Source organism: Mesoplodon densirostris, chromosome 16, assembly GCF_025265405.1.
Source record: "Mesoplodon densirostris isolate mMesDen1 chromosome 16, mMesDen1 primary haplotype, whole genome shotgun sequence".
Taxonomy (NCBI): Eukaryota; Metazoa; Chordata; class Mammalia; order Artiodactyla; family Ziphiidae; genus Mesoplodon; species Mesoplodon densirostris.
The window spans coordinates 88,475,412-88,492,844 of record NC_082676.1 but is presented as its reverse complement, the minus strand read 5'-3'; the positions used below and the strand labels follow the sequence as shown (position 1 = coordinate 88,492,844).

At 59.6% G+C, this 17,433-nt stretch overlaps 1 protein-coding gene across 1 annotated transcript in view; it reads left to right on the top strand.

Annotated features, from left to right (window-relative positions):
- Nucleotides 1-14,105, top strand: part of FAM20C (FAM20C golgi associated secretory pathway kinase) — a 38,354-nt gene extending 24,249 nt beyond the window's left edge. The window contains exons 4-10 of the mRNA XM_060079521.1: nucleotides 4,984-5,076; nucleotides 5,488-5,603; nucleotides 10,936-11,116; nucleotides 11,663-11,772; nucleotides 11,931-12,012; nucleotides 12,611-12,670; nucleotides 13,232-14,105. Of these exons, the coding sequence (XP_059935504.1) occupies nucleotides 4,984-5,076; nucleotides 5,488-5,603; nucleotides 10,936-11,116; nucleotides 11,663-11,772; nucleotides 11,931-12,012; nucleotides 12,611-12,670; nucleotides 13,232-13,481 (892 nt within the window). The 3' untranslated portion in view covers nucleotides 13,482-14,105. The remainder of the gene's footprint in view (nucleotides 1-4,983; nucleotides 5,077-5,487; nucleotides 5,604-10,935; nucleotides 11,117-11,662; nucleotides 11,773-11,930; nucleotides 12,013-12,610; nucleotides 12,671-13,231) is intronic.
- The last annotated feature ends 3,328 nt before the right edge of the window (nucleotides 14,106-17,433 follow it).

The following is a 17,433-nucleotide window of genomic DNA, read 5'->3' as shown; positions in this document are numbered from 1 at the left end:
CCCAGTCGCAGTTGCCAAGGCCATCTTTCACTTCAGCAGACACCTAATCCATGGTTTGCCTCATTCCTCAGCTGCTGTTTGACCAGGAAGTCAGCCTTAACACCTTTTCATTTTCCTGCCTTGCAGTCCCGAGGCCAGGGTGCCCAACTGACCTCCGAGGCAGTGGGAGGGGGCCTCCAGGTGCTGACTGCTCCACGTGTGAGGGGCTCCTCCCGTCCCGGGTTCCTCAGAGATCTCAGTGTATCCCAGGGGAGGGGCTGCCACCGGCCTTGCTCCCTCTCAGTCGGTGGGGGAGGACCGTGACTCCTGGGCTCCAGGTGCCGTTCCAGGAAATGCTGGTCCCTGGCCCCTGGGCTCTCCGCCCCTCGTCAGGGCCAGCCCTGGGTGCTCAGCCAACTCCAGAGGGTCCGATAGCATCTCCTTTTCACATCTCCATGTCCCCCTCCCAGGAAGAAGCCTGGGGCGGGCCGCACCCCACACCTGCCCTTCTGCGTCTGAGCACACCTTCCGCCGGGACACCTGGAGGAAGAAGAGGCTTCCAGGTGACCTGGTTTAGCCAAGTCCAGTCTCCTGCCTGGTGCTTTGGGTTCAGTAGTTTTCCAAAGTACCTGCTGTTCCCCAGTGCAGCCCAGGAAGTGGCAGGAAGGTGGCCGGCCCCCCATGGAGGGGATCATGGCCCACCTTCTCCCTACTCAGTGCAACGAAAGAAATCCCAGTCTCCCCAGTGGGACTGGTGCCCCTGGCCCCTGGCATCCCACAGATGCTCCCAGGTTATCCCTTGCTCAGCACCTGCGCCCTGAGATGTGCCAGCATCCTCCCCACAGCAGATAGACAGAACTCTGAGACTCCCTGAGTTCTCCCAGGCGTGAACTGGCTGGGAAGGACATCCGCCAGGAGGTAAGCAGAGCTGCATTCCTGTGAATGGCCCGGGGCCGGAGGTCACCGGAAAACCCCAAGGCGGGAGATGTGAAGGAAGCAGGAACTGTTCTGGAACCTGGTCACAGTGCCTTCGGGAAGGGGCTGGGCTTTTCCCAGAGCAGCAGGGCTCAGAGCCACCTGCATTCCACGTGTGTGACCTGCTCAGAGGGGTGGGCCAGGGTGAGGGAGAGGGAACAAAGGCCAAAGCACTGGTGATGGTGATGATGGAGATGGTGATGGTGATGATGGCCTGGCCGAGAAAGTGGAGGAAGGAAGGTCCACTGGGAGGGCAGGCAGAGCCCTGTTGGGTCAGGGGAGCCATGAGCTAAGTGGAGAGGCAGAGCCTGGGAGACAGGGCAGAGGGACCCAGGCCCCACCTTCCACCCGGTGAGGGTATACGGGCAGACAGAGGGACAGTCAGAGGGAGCAGAGAGCCCTCAGAAAGGCCATCCTCTAGATCTGCACCGTCCAGGACAGTAGCCACCAGTCACATGTGTCTGTTTATGTGTAAGTTAATTAAAATAAAATGTGGAAGTCGGGTCCTGTGTCCAACATCTGGGCGCGCCTGTGAGGTGTAGAACATGTCCATCACGGAGGAAAGTCCTGCTGGGCTGGGGAGGGCAGGGCAGGCCACGCTGAGAAGCAGAGTCAGTGACCCGGAGCCCCTGGGAGGGGCGAGAATGGCTGATCCCCTGGCAGCACAGGCGAGAGCTGTGCTGCCAGCCCTGGGCATGGCCCCGGCACCTCTGAGGGCCCACAGCTTCGTACATTTTTGTAGGGCTCTCTTTGAGGGGCTCTGCCCCAGGAGCTGGTGGTGAGTTCTGATGTGTTTTCCAACGAAAATAATTCTTAATTCCACGACAAACTGAAAAAATAAAAGGCCAGGGACTTATCGGGTGGGGTTTGCAGGCTGTGCAATTGGGAGATGCTGCCTTGCAGGGAGGGCTGTTCTGGGGTCTGCAGGGAAGAAATCTGGCTTAAATCTGCACCAGCCCTTTTCCAGTTAAAACGTCAAAGTCCACAGAACCAGTGTTGGGTAGACAGTGCTTGGCTCGGCCAGGGATTCTCAGTTGAGTCAACCACCACCTTCAATCTCAGAAATACCCAGTCCTCCAGCCGTTGTAGACCCAGGGCATGGGCGGCTTCCAGTGAGGGAGGCTCACATATTTAATTGGACCCACAGTTTTTTTTAAAAAAAGGAAATTTACTTGCCAGCATTTAAAAGTCAGGAGATTCCACCAGGAAGCCTGAACTTGGTTTCCTTGATGTCTCAGGAGCCCTGGCCAGTGTGGCCTTCCCTTCTCCTGGGTGCCGAGCAGTCCCCACCCTGGGTGCCAGCCCCCTGCAGGGTCTGTGACTGGGAAGTGCACGCCAGCCGCCTCCAGCTCAGCCGGGTGACTAGGTGACCTGTGCCTCGGTCACCAGCAGCCGTCTGCAGGGTATCCCTAAGTGGCTCACAAAGGGACTGGTGCAAGGCCAGGGTTGTCCCCAGCTAGAGTCCTGCCCAGGCCAGAGTTACACCAGCTGGAATTGTGAACTCTGGTCTGTGACCAGAGTCACAAGCTGGTTCCTGGAAAGGCTGATTCAGGTGACATTTGGGGAAGCACAGGGAAAGGGGCGTGTCCCGTCAGGAGCTCTGAGAGCACAGGGAGCGAGGGACCCCCCAGTGGATGTGCAACCCACTGGACTGAGGCCTGGGTCTGGTCCTCCCGGCGTGGCCTCAGTTTCCTGAGGGTGGCTCTCCAGTACTCAGTACTTGTGCGTGTGCGTGTGCGTGTGTGTTTAGCAGTGACGTCGGCTGGCGGTTGGGTCCAGATGCTCGGGGTCGGGCGGTCTCTGGCCAACTCAAGCTGCATTTTGGGGAGTAAGGACTCAGGGGAGCCAGGCTGGGAGAGTTACCTGGGGAAATGTGGTGAGCCTCCTGTCGCTGGCGCATTCAAGCCCGTACTGGACAGCCTCCGCCTTGAGTGGGAGGTGTGGGCCAGATCATGGGAGGCCCTTGACTCTCGCCCGATCTGTGTTTCCCAGCTCAGGGAAGATCGCTGGCATTTGGTAAATTCTTATTAGGTTGAGGGTTGGGTTTCCTCCCTGGGTGCCGCCAGGTGGCCTCCTGGGGAAATTGTCCCCAGCGGTGGAGGCAGGACACGGAACGGACCTGGATCTCATGCAGGGAGTGTGTTTGCTCCCACCTGACTTTGGACAGTGGGCAAACGCCCCAAAATGTGAGGTCAAACACTGGCCCTCACCGTGTTTGCCCCCAGGCACCTGCTAAGCTCTGATGTTTACAGGGTGCCGTCCACCCTTCAGCAGAATCCTGCACGTGGCCTCCTGTCCCGTGGCCAGGCGGAGGGGCTGTCTGCCGCTCACGGTGGGCTTGGCACGTTAGAGCCGACAGGCTCCTGGAGCCCCTTAGTCCTCACATCCTGGGGGGATGAGGAGTCCGGGGAGGGCCAGGCGGTGCTCCCCTCCCCCCACACACTGCGATGGGGGCGGCCAGTGCAGCACAGGAGCAGCCAGCGGCCCGGCAGGGCTTCCCAGAGGTGGTGCGGGGCGGGGCATTGCTGGCTGCTCCCCAGCCTGGGAGGGGAGGGACCAGCAGTGGCCGTTCTCACTGTGGCCTCGTGGAAGGCTTGTGAAGGAGCTGCCTCGGGCGGTGGGGGGACAGGCGCTGAGAGCTTAGCCGGCGGTCCTCACAGGTGCAGAGCGTGGCACGGGGCTGCGAAGCCCGTGGGCGAGCCTTCACGGTGCTCACGTGCGTCCCGGTGGGGCCGTTACCCAGACTCCAAACTCCTTTGACTGAGGACTGCTTTTGTGCTGGGAGCCTGAGGGCCTGGTGGGGTGGGATACACATTTGGGAACACCGACTGAGCCACCGGGAGGCATGGAGGGAAGGTTTTTCCAGGAAGATGGAACAGCGGAGCGGAGGCCTCAGAGCAGAGGCCCAGGAGACAGTGTGGTGACCTCAACTCCACTCAGGGACATGGGAAGACCCAGGGCAGGGGCGGAGGCAGGCCGCTGGTCTTGAATGCCAGGGTGCCCTGGGGACACGGACAGCGGTCACCTCGTGGGCTTCAGAGACGGGTCCTGTGGTCCTCGTGCGTCCTGCACAGCCCCGGGGAGCCCTCTGTCCAGGCAGCGGCCGGCCAGCGAGAGCAGGTTGGGGTCAGTTTGCACAACCTGACCCGGGCCCTGGCTCACACCCGGGGAAGTCGCTTGCTCAGGGCGGGTCCTCTGCTGCCTGGCCACCCTCGCCAGCAGCCTCTCCCAAGAATCTGTGTATGGTGGGCGGTGGTGGGGGGTGTTGATCATCATTTAATAACCAGCCCCTGTGGCTATTAAAGCCTGATGGGCAGAGTCTGCCGATTTCCACAGTGCAGACACTTCCAGGCTTCAGGTTCCCAGCACGAGGTCGCAGAGGTGGGCTGGGAACAGGTGTCCCAGCACGGGTTTCCACCTGCAGACAAGAGGAGCAGCCTCAGCTCAGGAAATAGCTGGGACATCGTGAGATCTAAGTGGTTACTCTTTTTTTTTTTTTTTTACGGTACGCGGGCCTCTCACTGTTGTGGCCTCTCCCGTTGCGGAGCACAGGATCCGGACGCACAGGCTCAGCGGCCATAGCTCACGGGCCCAGCCGCTCCGCGGCATGTGGGATCTTCGCGGACCTGGGCACGAGCCCGTGTCCCCTGCATCGGCAGGCGGACTCTCAACCACTGCGCCACCAGGGAAGCCCTAAGTGGTTATTCTTAAATGCAACTTATTTAGCTGTAGGTTTATATAATTTAATTTTTTTTTTTGGCTGTGCCACACAGCTTGTGGGATCTTACTTCCCAACCAGGGATTGAACCCGCACCCTCGGCAGTGAAAGCTTGGAGTCCTAACCATTGGACCACCGGGGAATTCCCCATATAATTTAATTTTTAACAATGACTACATTTAACGACTTGTTCCCAGAATCCTTGGGAATTTGACAGTCAGCTCCCCGGAGTTGGTACGAGCCACACGCCCCCTTCCACCGGGAGGACTTCTCTTTGATAAACTCCTTCTGTTTTGTTCCATTTTCTCCAGGCAAACGAGGGAGCAGGAGACACCCCCTGACTTCTTCTATTTCTCCGATTACGAGAGGCACAACGCAGAGATCGCTGCCTTCCACCTGGACAGGTGAGCCCTCCCGCCGGCACCCTCGTGGCATTGTCACCCCATGGCCGTGCCCTGCTGTGTGCCTGGCCGACAGGAGTTGCCCAGGTGACCCAGGGTAGAGAGCCGGCCGTCAGGAATAAAGGAGAGAAAAGAGGAGACTCACAGGGCATCAGCCTCTCTGGCAAGACCAAAGGTCATGAGTCTCACAAAACTGGGCCCCTTCCCTCCATGATCACCTGTCTCAGGGCAGCTCTGCCAGCAGAACGCAAATCCTTTCTGGCCTCACAGGCCCCTTGCTGCTGGGGAGGAAGGTGGGCAGCTGACGTGAGGGGTCTGGGCCTAACGGAGGGGAGCGAGGTGTCCACTCAGCTCCGGTGGGAGCGGCTGGAGGGTACGGAGGTGTGAGGCCGGCTTTCCCTGTCCTTCTGCCAGGATCCTGGACTTCCGCCGGGTCCCTCCCGTGGCCGGCAGGATGGTCAACATGACCAAGGAGATCCGGGACGTCACGCGGGACAAGAAGCTGTGGAGAACCTTCTTCATTTCCCCAGGTAACCTCGTTCCCCAGGTAACCTGCCCCTGCCCCACGTGCGGCGCCGGCTTCAGCTGCTGTGTTCAAGTCACTGCGTGCCACGCACCCTAAGTCTAAAAGTTGCCAGAATGGTCTTGATCATTCCTGACTCTGCCCCCTGGGCTGGCATAGATGTTGTTTCTACCAAAGGCAAAAGGAAATTCGCAGCCTCTTGGGGGTCTCCTCCAGGTGCTCCAGCCAGAGGGGAACTCCGTCCTTTGGACTCCCCCAGATTTAAAACACCCCAGCAAGACCCTCCCATAGTGGCAGGGGCCATGCTGCCTCCCCCTCCTCCACCAAGTGCCAGCAGGGAGCAGCAACTTCCCCTGGTCCCCTGGAGGGTTGGCCCCGGTTCCCCTCGCACTCGGGTACCCTGCACGCTCCATGTACCATGAGGTGCTGACGTTTATGAAAACCCTCAAGACTTCATATTACAAACCTTAAATGCACACATAAACGTAAGCCACGCTCTGCTGAGTTACCTGCCCCAGCCTGTTTCAGCTGTGGCACTTGGGGCTCCACGATCCGCCCATCCCTTTCCCAAGCACTTCCTTTGCGCCAGGCCCTGCGCTGAGCTGTTCCAGGCGCCCACACTCACTAAGCTTGAGCCATGGAGAACTCTCTTGTATTTCACCTTGGAGCATTTTGAGTTGTCCCAGTGATGCCGGCAAAGCAGAGTGGAGTGACCCAGCTGGGACACCGAGATCCACAGGGAGTGGACCTCACCCCCCGCCCCCCTGCAGGAATGCCTCGGCCATGCCTGGCCCCCAGCCCAGTTAGTTCATGCCGACAGAAGGCACACAAGGCCCTGGATTGTCTATGTCTGAAGACCTGCTGGCGAATGAAAGCCTGGCCTGGAAACGCCTTTCTCATAGATCGGTGTTCAGATTGACACACTCGGCACGCCTCTCAGCTGCCTTCATCCCTTCGTCAGAACTGAGGCCCACACGTCCTTCGTGTCAGGAAGCGCCGTGTTTGCCATCCAGTGCCCACCGAGAGCCTCGTCTGGTTCCTCCTCTCAGAGCCCATAAGGAGAGGAAAGTAGGGCAGAAACCCACCCGCCCGCCCGAGGCAGGAGGGTTTTCATTCCCTTCTGCGTCAGTGTCTCACCCATGTGACCAGAAACCAAAGGGCAAAGTGAGAGCCTGTGCATCGGGACGGGTCTTTGAGGGCTTTCCGGTCGCCTTGCCTGTGCCCGAGCTGCGTGGATGGGTGGGACAGGCCTGTCCGCGGGCGTGTGCCCCTGCCTCCGTCATGGCACAGGTGGGAAGGTTCAGGTGACGCAGCCACGGCGGCAGGAGCCCCAGCCTCGCCGAGCACCTGCGTGGGATTCCTCGCTCAGGCCCTGGGGTGGCCCATCGTTTCCACATCCCCATTTTTAAATGGTTTAACTGACGTTTGGAGTCTGAACTATCCCCACGGTCGAGATGGTGACCATGTCCGTTCCCCAGAGTCCCCTCCCGCCCCTGCGTCCCCCCAGATGGCCTGGGACCCACCTTCTATCTGTGGATTGGGTTGCTTCTGCCAGTGGAGGGTGGGTGGTGGCGTTGGGCATGTTCTTTGTCTTTCCCTCGACATGGTTATTTTGAGAGTCACCCACACTGTTGCCTGTCCCCGCATTTTCTCTTTCATTTCCGAGCTCTGTCCCGACAGTTGAGGGCCCTGAGCGGAAGGGATGATGTAACTTGCCACAAGGAAAGGGAGGGATTGAAGTTTGAAATCTCGAGAAAGGGACACAAATCAAGGGGTTTCTGTGCTGGATTTCATTCCTCTGGGGCAGAGGGGCCTCCGAGCTGATGCCTGCTCCGTGTTCTCCTGGGGAAAGGCAGCCTTAGCCTGGGCTTTGAGTGGGGACTCCTTTCTACAACCAGAAGATGGAGTCAGTTGTTAGCCTAAGCAGATGAGCCGAGATGCTGGCGTCCCACCCTGTCCTCTGCACGAATCATGACTGTCGGTCTCCCTGGTTGTCCCCGAGTACACAGCCTGCTGCCGACACCCGTCCTCACCCTGAGCAGAGCCGTCACTCTGACTGTGGTCGGTCCTGACAGCTGGACCCACTCAGGTTCCCAGCTCCCAGCCGCTCTCCCAGGCCCCACGGGTTTCTCCGAGAATCCTGCTTGGCGCCCGAGCTCCCCGCCGGGGTCGCACTCCTGACCCCGCTCCTCGGAGCAGCTGGCTGCAGGCTCAGCTTGGCCTGCCACCCACCCTCTCTGACCAGACTGCTTCTGTTCCCACCGCCCCTGCTCCGTCAGCCAGATTTCTTCCGGAAAGGCCTGGGGAAGGTTTGGTTTTCTCTTAAGCTGCAGGATAACAGGAGCCAGCTTTGATCTCATTTTGGAAAATGAAGTCTGTTGGGATTCATTTGGACCACTTTGGCTCTGCCTGCACTTCTGCACCCATCAGAGGCCAAAATCGCCATCGATGCCGAGCTTCCCTGTAGATTTTAATCTACGCCAGCTCCCTTCCGCCTCCAGGGGCCTGAGTGGAGAGCAGGGAGCCCGAGGGGGTGAGAGGTGGAGGCGACCCTCCTGCCGGCGGGCCCGGGGCAGCAGTGAGCGGCCAGAGGTGCAGGGCTACGTTGGGCTGCGGGACAGCTGAGTGCCTGCCACCGTGGGGCTGCGCGGAGGCCAGCAGCCGGAGCCCACGTCTTCTACGGAACACGTTCCTCGTGCTTTCCCGGCAGATTTCTATGGACGTGCCTCATATCCTGAGATCAGCCCACGTCCTCCTGTGCAAATCTGTGGGCTTCTACAGGGGCCCCGCGTGAACCCCCCAGGAGCCTCTCCTGCCCCCTCCCAGCCACTCAGCCCCACTTTTAAATCGGCTCTTTTCCTGCCATGTCGGCCGCGGTCTGGCTGGGTGGTCACTGGGCCCCTGTCCACACACTGTGGTCAGTGTCCAGTCAGAGTCCCACTGAGGGCCAGAGGGGTTCCCAGAACTGCACCCGGGCATCCTCAGGCCCCTCCCCAGAAGCCCTGCCCCACGTGACATCTTGGCCACCTCTGGCCGGCAAACCCCTGAAACGTTCAGAGAACGGCGTGCCTGGACCCTCCGGGACCCTCAGGCTGGCGGGTTTGGGGACCTCCTGATCCTCTCAGAGACGAGGCTCCCTGCCCAGGCAGCGCATCTCATCCAAGTCCTCTGGGGGCTGGAGCAGGCAGGCCCTCCTGGTTACCTGGCCCCGGCCACCCCGAGCTGTCCGTCTTGACTGTCATTATCAAGATGAGCCACAGCACTGCCTCCTCGAGCCCCCTCCTCGCCACGTGCAGGCACTGCCGCGACCGGCCCCTCACTCCTCCCTCGGGTCACACGTTTAACACTCAGCCTCTAAACTGCTGCAGTCCCCGTTCAGAGGAGACCGAGGCACAGAGAGGTGAAGGGCCTCCCCCGAGGCTGCACAGCTGAGAAGCGAGAGGCTATGGGCTATCGGAGCCCCACCCTGGACGTCCCTTTAGAGACTGGATTTGGGCCTCTGATGAGGAAGAGGCTGTGGGCCCAAGGGACTGCCTCTCTTTTCACATGAACCCATCTAAAGCCAGCTTAGGCTATTAGAGGGACAAATTCCAGGGCTCAGAAAAGTATTTTCCTACTGAAAGTGGGCTGAGATTGAACTGTGTCTACGCAGACGAGATCTCAGGCTGATCTTTCTTTGATCGCCCGAGAGTCATGACTCAGAAGCAGCTGCGAGACCCTGAGGTGGGGGCAGCAGGGGGTGTGGGAGCTGTCTCCCACCCCCGTGTCCCGACCTGGCGGGGACTCTGCGTGTTCAGAGGAGCCGCCGAGCCTGCGCTTCCATTCCAGGGGGTGTGACTGCTGCCTGTAGCCAGAGAAGGTCACAAGTGTCACTCGGGCAGGCTGTGCAGCAGGAGGGGGACCCCTGGCCCGGGGACCAGCCGTTCGCACAGGGAAGGGGGCTTGCAGTGGTGCCTGGGGCCCTGGCCCCGTATTTCTGCACACCCCAGGCTCGGGGTTTGTTTCCCCAGCAAAGGAAGGAAGTGATTGACCCTGAGAACATGGTTCGGTTGGTAAATGCACGGACAGACCCACCGCGCCCGGCACTGAGGCGTGGCTGCTGCCTGCTCCCCGCCCAGTGCTTCTCAAATCACTCTTCTTTGTGGGGGTATAATCCACACGTCGTCAACCCAACATTTGAAGTGTGCCGTTCAGTGGTTTTTAGTACATTCTCAGTGCTGTGCAAGTCACTACTATCTGATTCCAGGACATTTGCTCACCCCAAGAGAAACCCCGTCCCTATTCAAAGTCACCCCCACTCTGCCCCGGCAGCTGCCAGTGTTTCCCCGTGGATTTGCCTGTTCCCAGTGTTTCACGTAAGCAGTGTCTGGCATCTTCCACTGGGCGTAATGCTCGTGGTTCATGCACGTGGTAGCAGGTGTTACACTTCATTCCTCTTGTGGTTTAATATTGTTCCACTTTATGGAGGAACCACACTGTGTTTATCCGCCCATCCCTTGACGAGCATGTGGGTTGGTTCCACTCTGACTGCCAGAATGGCCTGCTGTGAACATCTGTGTGCAAGTGTCTGTGTGGATGTGTGTCTTCATTCCTCTCGGGCGTGTGCCTGGGAGTGGGATGGCCGGGTCATGTGGTAGTTCTGTGTCCAACTTTCTGACTGTTTTTCGCAGCAGCTGCACCGTTTGACATTCCCACCAGCTCTGTGTTAGGGATCCAATGTCTCCACACCCTCGACACACTAGTTATTATCTGTCCTTTTGATCAAAACTATCCTACTGGTTGGGAAATCGTGGATTTGATTTGCATTTCCCTGGTAGCTAACGGTGTCGAGCATCTTTTCATGTCCTTGTTGGCCATTTCTATATTTTCTTTGGAGAAGTACCCTTTGTACTCCTTTGCCCATTTATTGATTGGGTTGTTCATCTTTTCGTTACTGAGACCTAAGAACTCTCCTGTGTGCAAACACTGGATGCTTATTAACTTACGGTTTGCAAGCATCTCCCCCCCGGCTGAGTCTCACTTTTTTTTCTTGGTATGAGGGCCTTTTTCAAGCCACTGGACAGAATCTCCACAGACTCCAGACTTAGTTTCGAGGGTAACGAGAAAGAGCTTGGGTTCAGATCCGAGCTCTAAGTCCCGAGCTGTGTGGCCCCATGGTCTGTGATGTGGGGTTGGAGCAGGCGGCTGAGGTCAAGCGTGAGAGTGTGGGTGAGCCCTGCCCGGGGGAGGGACGAGTCAGATGTGGTGCAGACGCGCTGGCCCAGGGCGGATGCCCGGGAGGGGCCGGCACGGGGACGCTGCCCGAGTGGCCCCACTGACTGCGTGTCCTCCACCCACAGCCAACAACATCTGCTTCTACGGGGAGTGCTCCTACTACTGCTCCACGGAGCATGCCCTGTGCGGGAGGCCAGACCAGATCGAGGGCTCGCTGGCTGCCTTTCTGCCTGACCTGTCCCTGGCCAAGAGGAAGACCTGGCGGAACCCCTGGCGACGCTCATACCACAAGCGCAAGAAGGCAGAGTGAGTCGGGGGCACGTTGGGCCGGGGACTCCAGGATCCTGACTCCCCGGGGTCTCCAGAGGGCTGGCTTCTGCCCGAGCTGCAGCAGGGAACAAGCTCGGTGTGAGGAGCGGCAGGGCCAAGTGTGTGGGAGTAGATGATGAGAAAGGGCCCCTCGCTTGGGGACGGGGTGCTCACTGGCCACTGGGATCTCTCTGTGTTCGGACGAGGCTTCAGACCCCTGCTCTTCTCGCAAGAGAGCCACAGTCCCTCCAGCCACGGAGACGTCCTTGCAAGTGTGCTATCCAGCCCCCCCCACCGCAAATATGTGGCATCCACATGGTGTGGCTCCATCACCTCCCAGCCTCGTGCTCCTGTTAATGCAGCCTCAGCCCACCGCTGCCGGGTATCATCCGCAGACACTCTTTTCTGCGGTGACACGTTTTCTCACCCGGTCCCTGTTGCTGCCCCGTGAACCCGGTGTACTGAGCTGGGCAGCCCCAGAGGTTGGTTGGGTCCTCCTTGTCTACAGAGGAGCCCGCCCTTCTCACGCCGGCACCCCTGCAGGTGGGAAGTAGACCCTGACTACTGCGAGGAGGTGAAGCAGACGCCCCCCTACGACAGCAGCCACCGCATCCTGGACGTCATGGACATGACAATCTTCGACTTCCTCATGGGTATGTCCGGGGCCACCAGCCTGCCCTGGGAACGCCTGACACAGATCCAGCCACCGTGGTCCTGCTTGTACTCGCTTCTGCCGGCTTGGAGGCCAGACGGGGGAGGGAGGGGACGCCTCTGAGCTGCACACAGGCTCCCAGCAGGCTTGTCCCTACAGGAAACATGGACCGCCATCACTACGAGACCTTCGAGAAGTTTGGGAACAAGACGTTTATCATCCACTTGGACAATGGGAGAGGGTGAGTCCTTCCAGACGCAGCGAAGGGCTGGCCGTGTCCCCACCCAGACCTGGGGGAGCAGGCGCTCTGTGGGGAGGGATGGCACAGCACCCAAAGGCCCCCCTATGTGACACAGGGTTCTGACCAGGACTCCTGTGAGCCTGTGAGCTGGGGAGACTGAGGCCTGGAGTGGGTGTGTGTGCCGGGGACAGACGACTCCAGTGGTCAGAGTTGCAAGTTCTCAGACGCCTCAGGGGAATCAGCTCTGGGCACCTGGGCCGTTACGTCTGTGGGTCACTCGTTCCCAGCTGTAAAAGACGCCCCTGCAGCTAGACCCTAGGCTGACCCGCCCTCAAGCCTTCTCCACTCAGCCTGCCCAGGGCCTCTCACTTTTGAACTTCTGCTCAGTCCAGTGGCCAGAAGGTCAGGCTGCTTTCAGGCACCTGCCTCGTCCCAAGCCCTGCACCTGGGGCTGGACAGCAGGGGCCAGGCCCCCGCACTGCCAGGCAGGGCCCACGCGGGTACCGCCTGCTCTGATGCTCCTGTCCCCGTGCTCGGGCTCTGCGCACGGTGTCCCCCTGCAAGTGGCCTCTCCACAGCTCTGCTCTTCTTCCCACAGGTTTGGAAAATACTCCCACGACGAGCTTTCCATCCTGGTGCCTTTACAGCAGTGCTGCAGGTGCGGCTCTGCCCCTCCCCGAGGGCCCCACCCCTGGGCTGGCCCTGTCACTGCACAGGAGGCCGGACGCTGCCGCAGCCGCAGATCAGGCCAAGCCTTCCTGTCCCCACCCCGGCAGTTCCCAGAGCTCCTCCCGGGACCCAGCTCCTTGTTACCATAATAGCCCGTCTTGCAGCAGAAGACACCGAAGCCCCGGGCTCCCACTCTGCCACCCTCCTCGGGGCTCCCAGCCCGGCCCCTCCTTTAGCAGATGGGGAAACAGGCTGTGGGGCTAAACACCTGCTCGGCCCCGGGGCAGCTCCGTGTCGCCCGGCCCAGACAACGAGCAAGCCAAGCTGGGGCTGCCTCCCTCCCCGCTACCGTCTGCCGGGAGTAACAGGGTCCCGTTGGACACCGCTGGGCCCACCCGGGCCCCTCTTGGAGGCAGGACCCTCCCCGCGTGCTTCTGAGAGGCCGGGGCTGGAGTGGACCAGGGGCTGGGCTGGCACCCCGCTCGGCGCGGCTGCAGCGGACAGCCAGGCTCCTCCTCCTGGTGCCGGCCTGATGTCATTCTCCCCGCAGGATCAGGCGGTCCACGTACCTGCGGCTGCAGCTCCTGGCTAAGGAGGAGTACAAGCTGAGTCTGCTGATGGCCGAGTCCCTGCGCAGGGACCGCGTGGCCCCCATCCTGTACCAGCCGCACCTGGAGGCTCTGGACCGGCGGCTGCGCGTCGTGCTGCAGGCGGTCAGGGACTGCGTGGAGAAGGACGGGCTGCCCGGCGTCGTGGAGGACGACCTCAGCCCCGAGCACAGAGCCTCTGCCGGGAGGTAGTGACCGCGAGCCGTGGCCAGGCCAGCTGCCGGGGCACACGGGCCAACGCAGGAGCAGACGGGCTGCCCGGGGATGCGTGTCCTCACTTTCCAGACCAGGGCGGGCTGGCGGGAGCACTCTGCCCCCGTGGACAGAGGCAGCCTGGCGGTGGGCCACCACCCTTTTGTATGGAAAGGAAATCTTTATTTACTATTTTGTATTTATACCTGGTGTAAATGTACATAAATAGAGACATCTATGCAGACCCCAACCACCCAGCAAATCACACGGAGGGCCGCCCAGCAGGGCCAAGTGCTCCTGCGAAGGGCTCCCACTCTGGACTGAACGTACAGTAAAAACTCTCCTCCCTCCCCGGGGCTGAGAGGTGTCTCGGGCTGCAGGAGGCTCCTGAGGCTGTCACAGACTCACGTCGACAGATGAACACTGCGTAGCTTTTGGGCGACGTGAAGGACCAGTCGTTTCCTGGCTGCCCAGGCTGCCTTCAGAGCACCTTCTGACTTGCTTCGGAAGCCTGTGCTCGTGTGTGACACAGTCATGTGGCCGGGCAGCTGGTTACTTTCACGGCATTTTCGTGGAATAGTTTGCAATGTGGTAAAAGTGCAATAAAGATTCAGCAAGTGTGTACTGGGGCCTTGCTGGGGTCTGGGTCCCTCACTCCGTGGTGCTCAGCTGCCTGCCCACCCGCCCTCCAAAAGAGTGAGTCCTAGAACCAGGTGTGGCCCAGTGTCCAGGCTGGAAGGAGGGGCTTGACGCAAGGCCTGAGGTGGGCCTTGGTGTGGCAGGGACGGCCTGTCCCGCTCCTGCTGCAGCTGCTCCCAGGGAGCTGAGTGCGGATCCCTGAAGTCACATGTGGGCCCCAGAGTCTCTACAGGCCTGGCATCACGTGGGCACCGTGTTTACCCAGCAGGAGTCAGGACAGTGGTGGCTGGACTGGCCACGGGGACGGCGAGGAAGCGGCTGAGCCACGGGTGGCCTGGGAGAGCCGGCCCCCCACCGCCCTGCTGGAGGGAGGGGACACTGGCCTCCTCCCAGCCAGAAGGCTGGGGTGTGTGGGCGGGGCCCAGCCCTGGAGGACTCACATGAGGACTCGTGTGAACCTCGGTTCATGAAGCAGAGAAATCACAGCCCCTGTGCCTCTTACTGGAGGTTCCCTCACCTGTCACCCCACAGATCTCCCCATGCGCACAGGAGGGGAGACCATGTGGGGATGCGGGGAGGACACGGCCGTCTGCAAGCCGGGAGAGAGGCCTCACCAGAAACAACCCCAGAGCAGACAGAAGAGTCTGTGTTTCAGCTGCGCCACCTGTGGTGTCCTGGTGTGGCACCCAGGGCGTGATCAGAAATACACATGTGGTCGTTGTCCCCCATTGCTGACACAGAGCTTCTCAGTGCCTCAGAACTCCCTGAGCTAAAGACAAGAGAAGAAGGGTGTGGGGGAAGCCAGTTATGGGGGTGACGAAGAAGAGCAGAAATGAGGGTGTAGTGGTTACGTGGATTTGAATCTGGGCTTCTCCCCAGTAAGAGTCTCTCCTGATCCAGAGCCACCCCCGTTCAGGTACAGAGAGAGAGACACGTACAGAGGGAGATTTCCTTAACTATGCGAATGTCCCTCCCCAAAGGGCAATTTCTGCTCCACTGTTTCTCAAAATAATCAGCTCAAAATAATTGTTACGCCAGGGTGGCGCAGTGGTAGAGAGTCCGCCTGCCGATGCAGGGGACACGGGTTCGTGCCCCGGTCCGGGAAGATCCCACATGCTGCGGAGCGGCTGGGCCCGTGAGCCATGGCCGCTGAGCCTGCGCGTCCGGAGCCTGTGCTCCGCAGCGGGAGAGGCCACAACAGTGAGAGGCCTGCGTACCGCAAAAAGAAATAATAATAATCGTTACACCAAAGAGGCACACGTTAGGTGACATCGGCTCCCCCTCAAAGGCCAAGCAGTGTCACAAAGGAGGTTCCGAGCTCAGCAGAGCTGTCCTAGAGGCCCAGAGCTGGACAGCAGTTAAAGCCATGGAGACAGGTTCGTTCAGCACCATTGCAATGGGGACAAAAAAAGGCCTCAGTACAGAACTGGCTCAATTCCCAATGCAGCCTGGAAGGTAGGGATTGACAGCCAAGGAGCAGGTGAGGTGGGGGATGGGAAATCACTGCATCAGGGGCTCTGACTAAACCAGGGTTCTCGGTGATGGCGGGCCAGGGGTCTCTCGTCCAACTGAGTTAACAGGATTCTTGCTAAAATTGTGTGATGCAGACACGGGAGTCGAGGCCTCGCTGGGAGGGGCTTCGGAGGAGTCTGACTGACACCTCTCGGGTAGCACAGAGTCTCGTCCCCTTAGCACACAGCAAGCAGTGCTCTCAGAGGCTCCAGAGCTGGGGCAGTGGCTGAGACACCAGTGGGAAGCTGGGAGGTGAGCCTGGGAGAGACAGACAGACATGCAGCAAACAGACTCTGCACGCACACCTCGAGGCCCCAAGGACGCTGCCGCGGGGTGTGGAACCAGGAAGGAGTCAAGTAGAAGGAAAACGGGACGGGGGGTGGGACCACTGACATGATGATGAAAGTTACCAAACTGCTCAGAGTACAGTCCCCAGGCAAACGGGAGCCAAGAGGAGCCAGTCCTTCTGTGGGAAAAGGCCGTGGCCTTGTCAGGGTGAGGACAGGCCTAGAACGGCAGTGGTGAGAACTGGTCACCTCCGGGAGACAGTCACACAAGGAAGGAAACACAGTCCAGGACAGTCTGGCTCGGCCGTGATGAGGTTCACAGACATGACCCTGTCAGCAATCAGCACTGTTTCCCCAAAAGGAAAATGTGATGCAACTGAACTGGGAGGGGCTGGTCCTCTCTCAGGTAGGAAGTTGGTAGGTATCTTGGAAAACTTAAAAATAAAAAGCCTGTCATTTAGAAACATGGAGGCGATGCGCAAACGAGACAAAGAACAGCACACCCAGGGAGACTTACAGAAAGTGACTTCTCTGGGTCTTTGCTTCGGGAACAGGGGTGAGGTGGGCAGGGGTCTGCTCTTGTCCATGATCTGATCTGTAGTGTTATTTGGCTTTTAAAACTGTGTTTATCTATTACTTTGATACAAATTCAAACAGCAGGTAAAGCTGCTGGATGGGAGGAGAGATGCGGGCAGGGCCTGAGCTGTGAGCCCTGCGAGACCGTGCACGCCACCAGCCCAGGGCCCTCCTGCCTTGTCCCGTGTGCTGCTCACGACAGCTGTGCACGTAAAATCTGAATTCCGTTATGCGCATTTTCACCATCTAAACCGAGGCCCAGACAGGTGAAGGGACTTTCCTGAATTAACGCAGGAGCGTGTGGTGTTTGGGACCCAGATCTGCAGAGGGAGGGGCTGAGGGGGCGAGGGTGGTGGAGGAAGCCTGGAACAAGATGAAAGAAAAGGTTTTCAGTTAAATTCCTCTAGTTGAAAGTCTGCTTCTCCACAAGAGTTAGACAGCCTGCTTGGTCCACAGTAGGACAGCACCTGCCACAGGGCTGAGGAGAAAGGGTTAAGGATTCAAACATGATTAAAAAGACAAACTGGGGAGAAATCAAAACAAAAACCCTCCTTCAGTCGGCCTGGGGCCTGGCTGTGGAGAATCAAGAGGCAGGAGGCAACCCCTCTGAGGGCAGAGACCACTTCCTGAATTAAAACAAGTAAATAAATAAATCAGTATATAGACGGGGACGCGTGCACGACCCCTGCCCTGTGGGCCCGAGGGACAGAGTGTGTCAGTGGGGCTCCGGGGATGCAGGTGGTGGGCTCACCTTCACTCCCGGGCCCCACCCACAAGCCTGAGACGGATGAAGGGCAGGGAGGCCCGAGGAGGGGGCTGGCAGAGGGTCCTCATGGGCCCTGGCCCTCCCCGGCGCCTCCCCACCTGGGAGCAAGTCAAATGTGCACATTCCTGGGGCCAGTCCCCCAGAGGCCATGCCCAGAGGTGCAGGCTCCCAA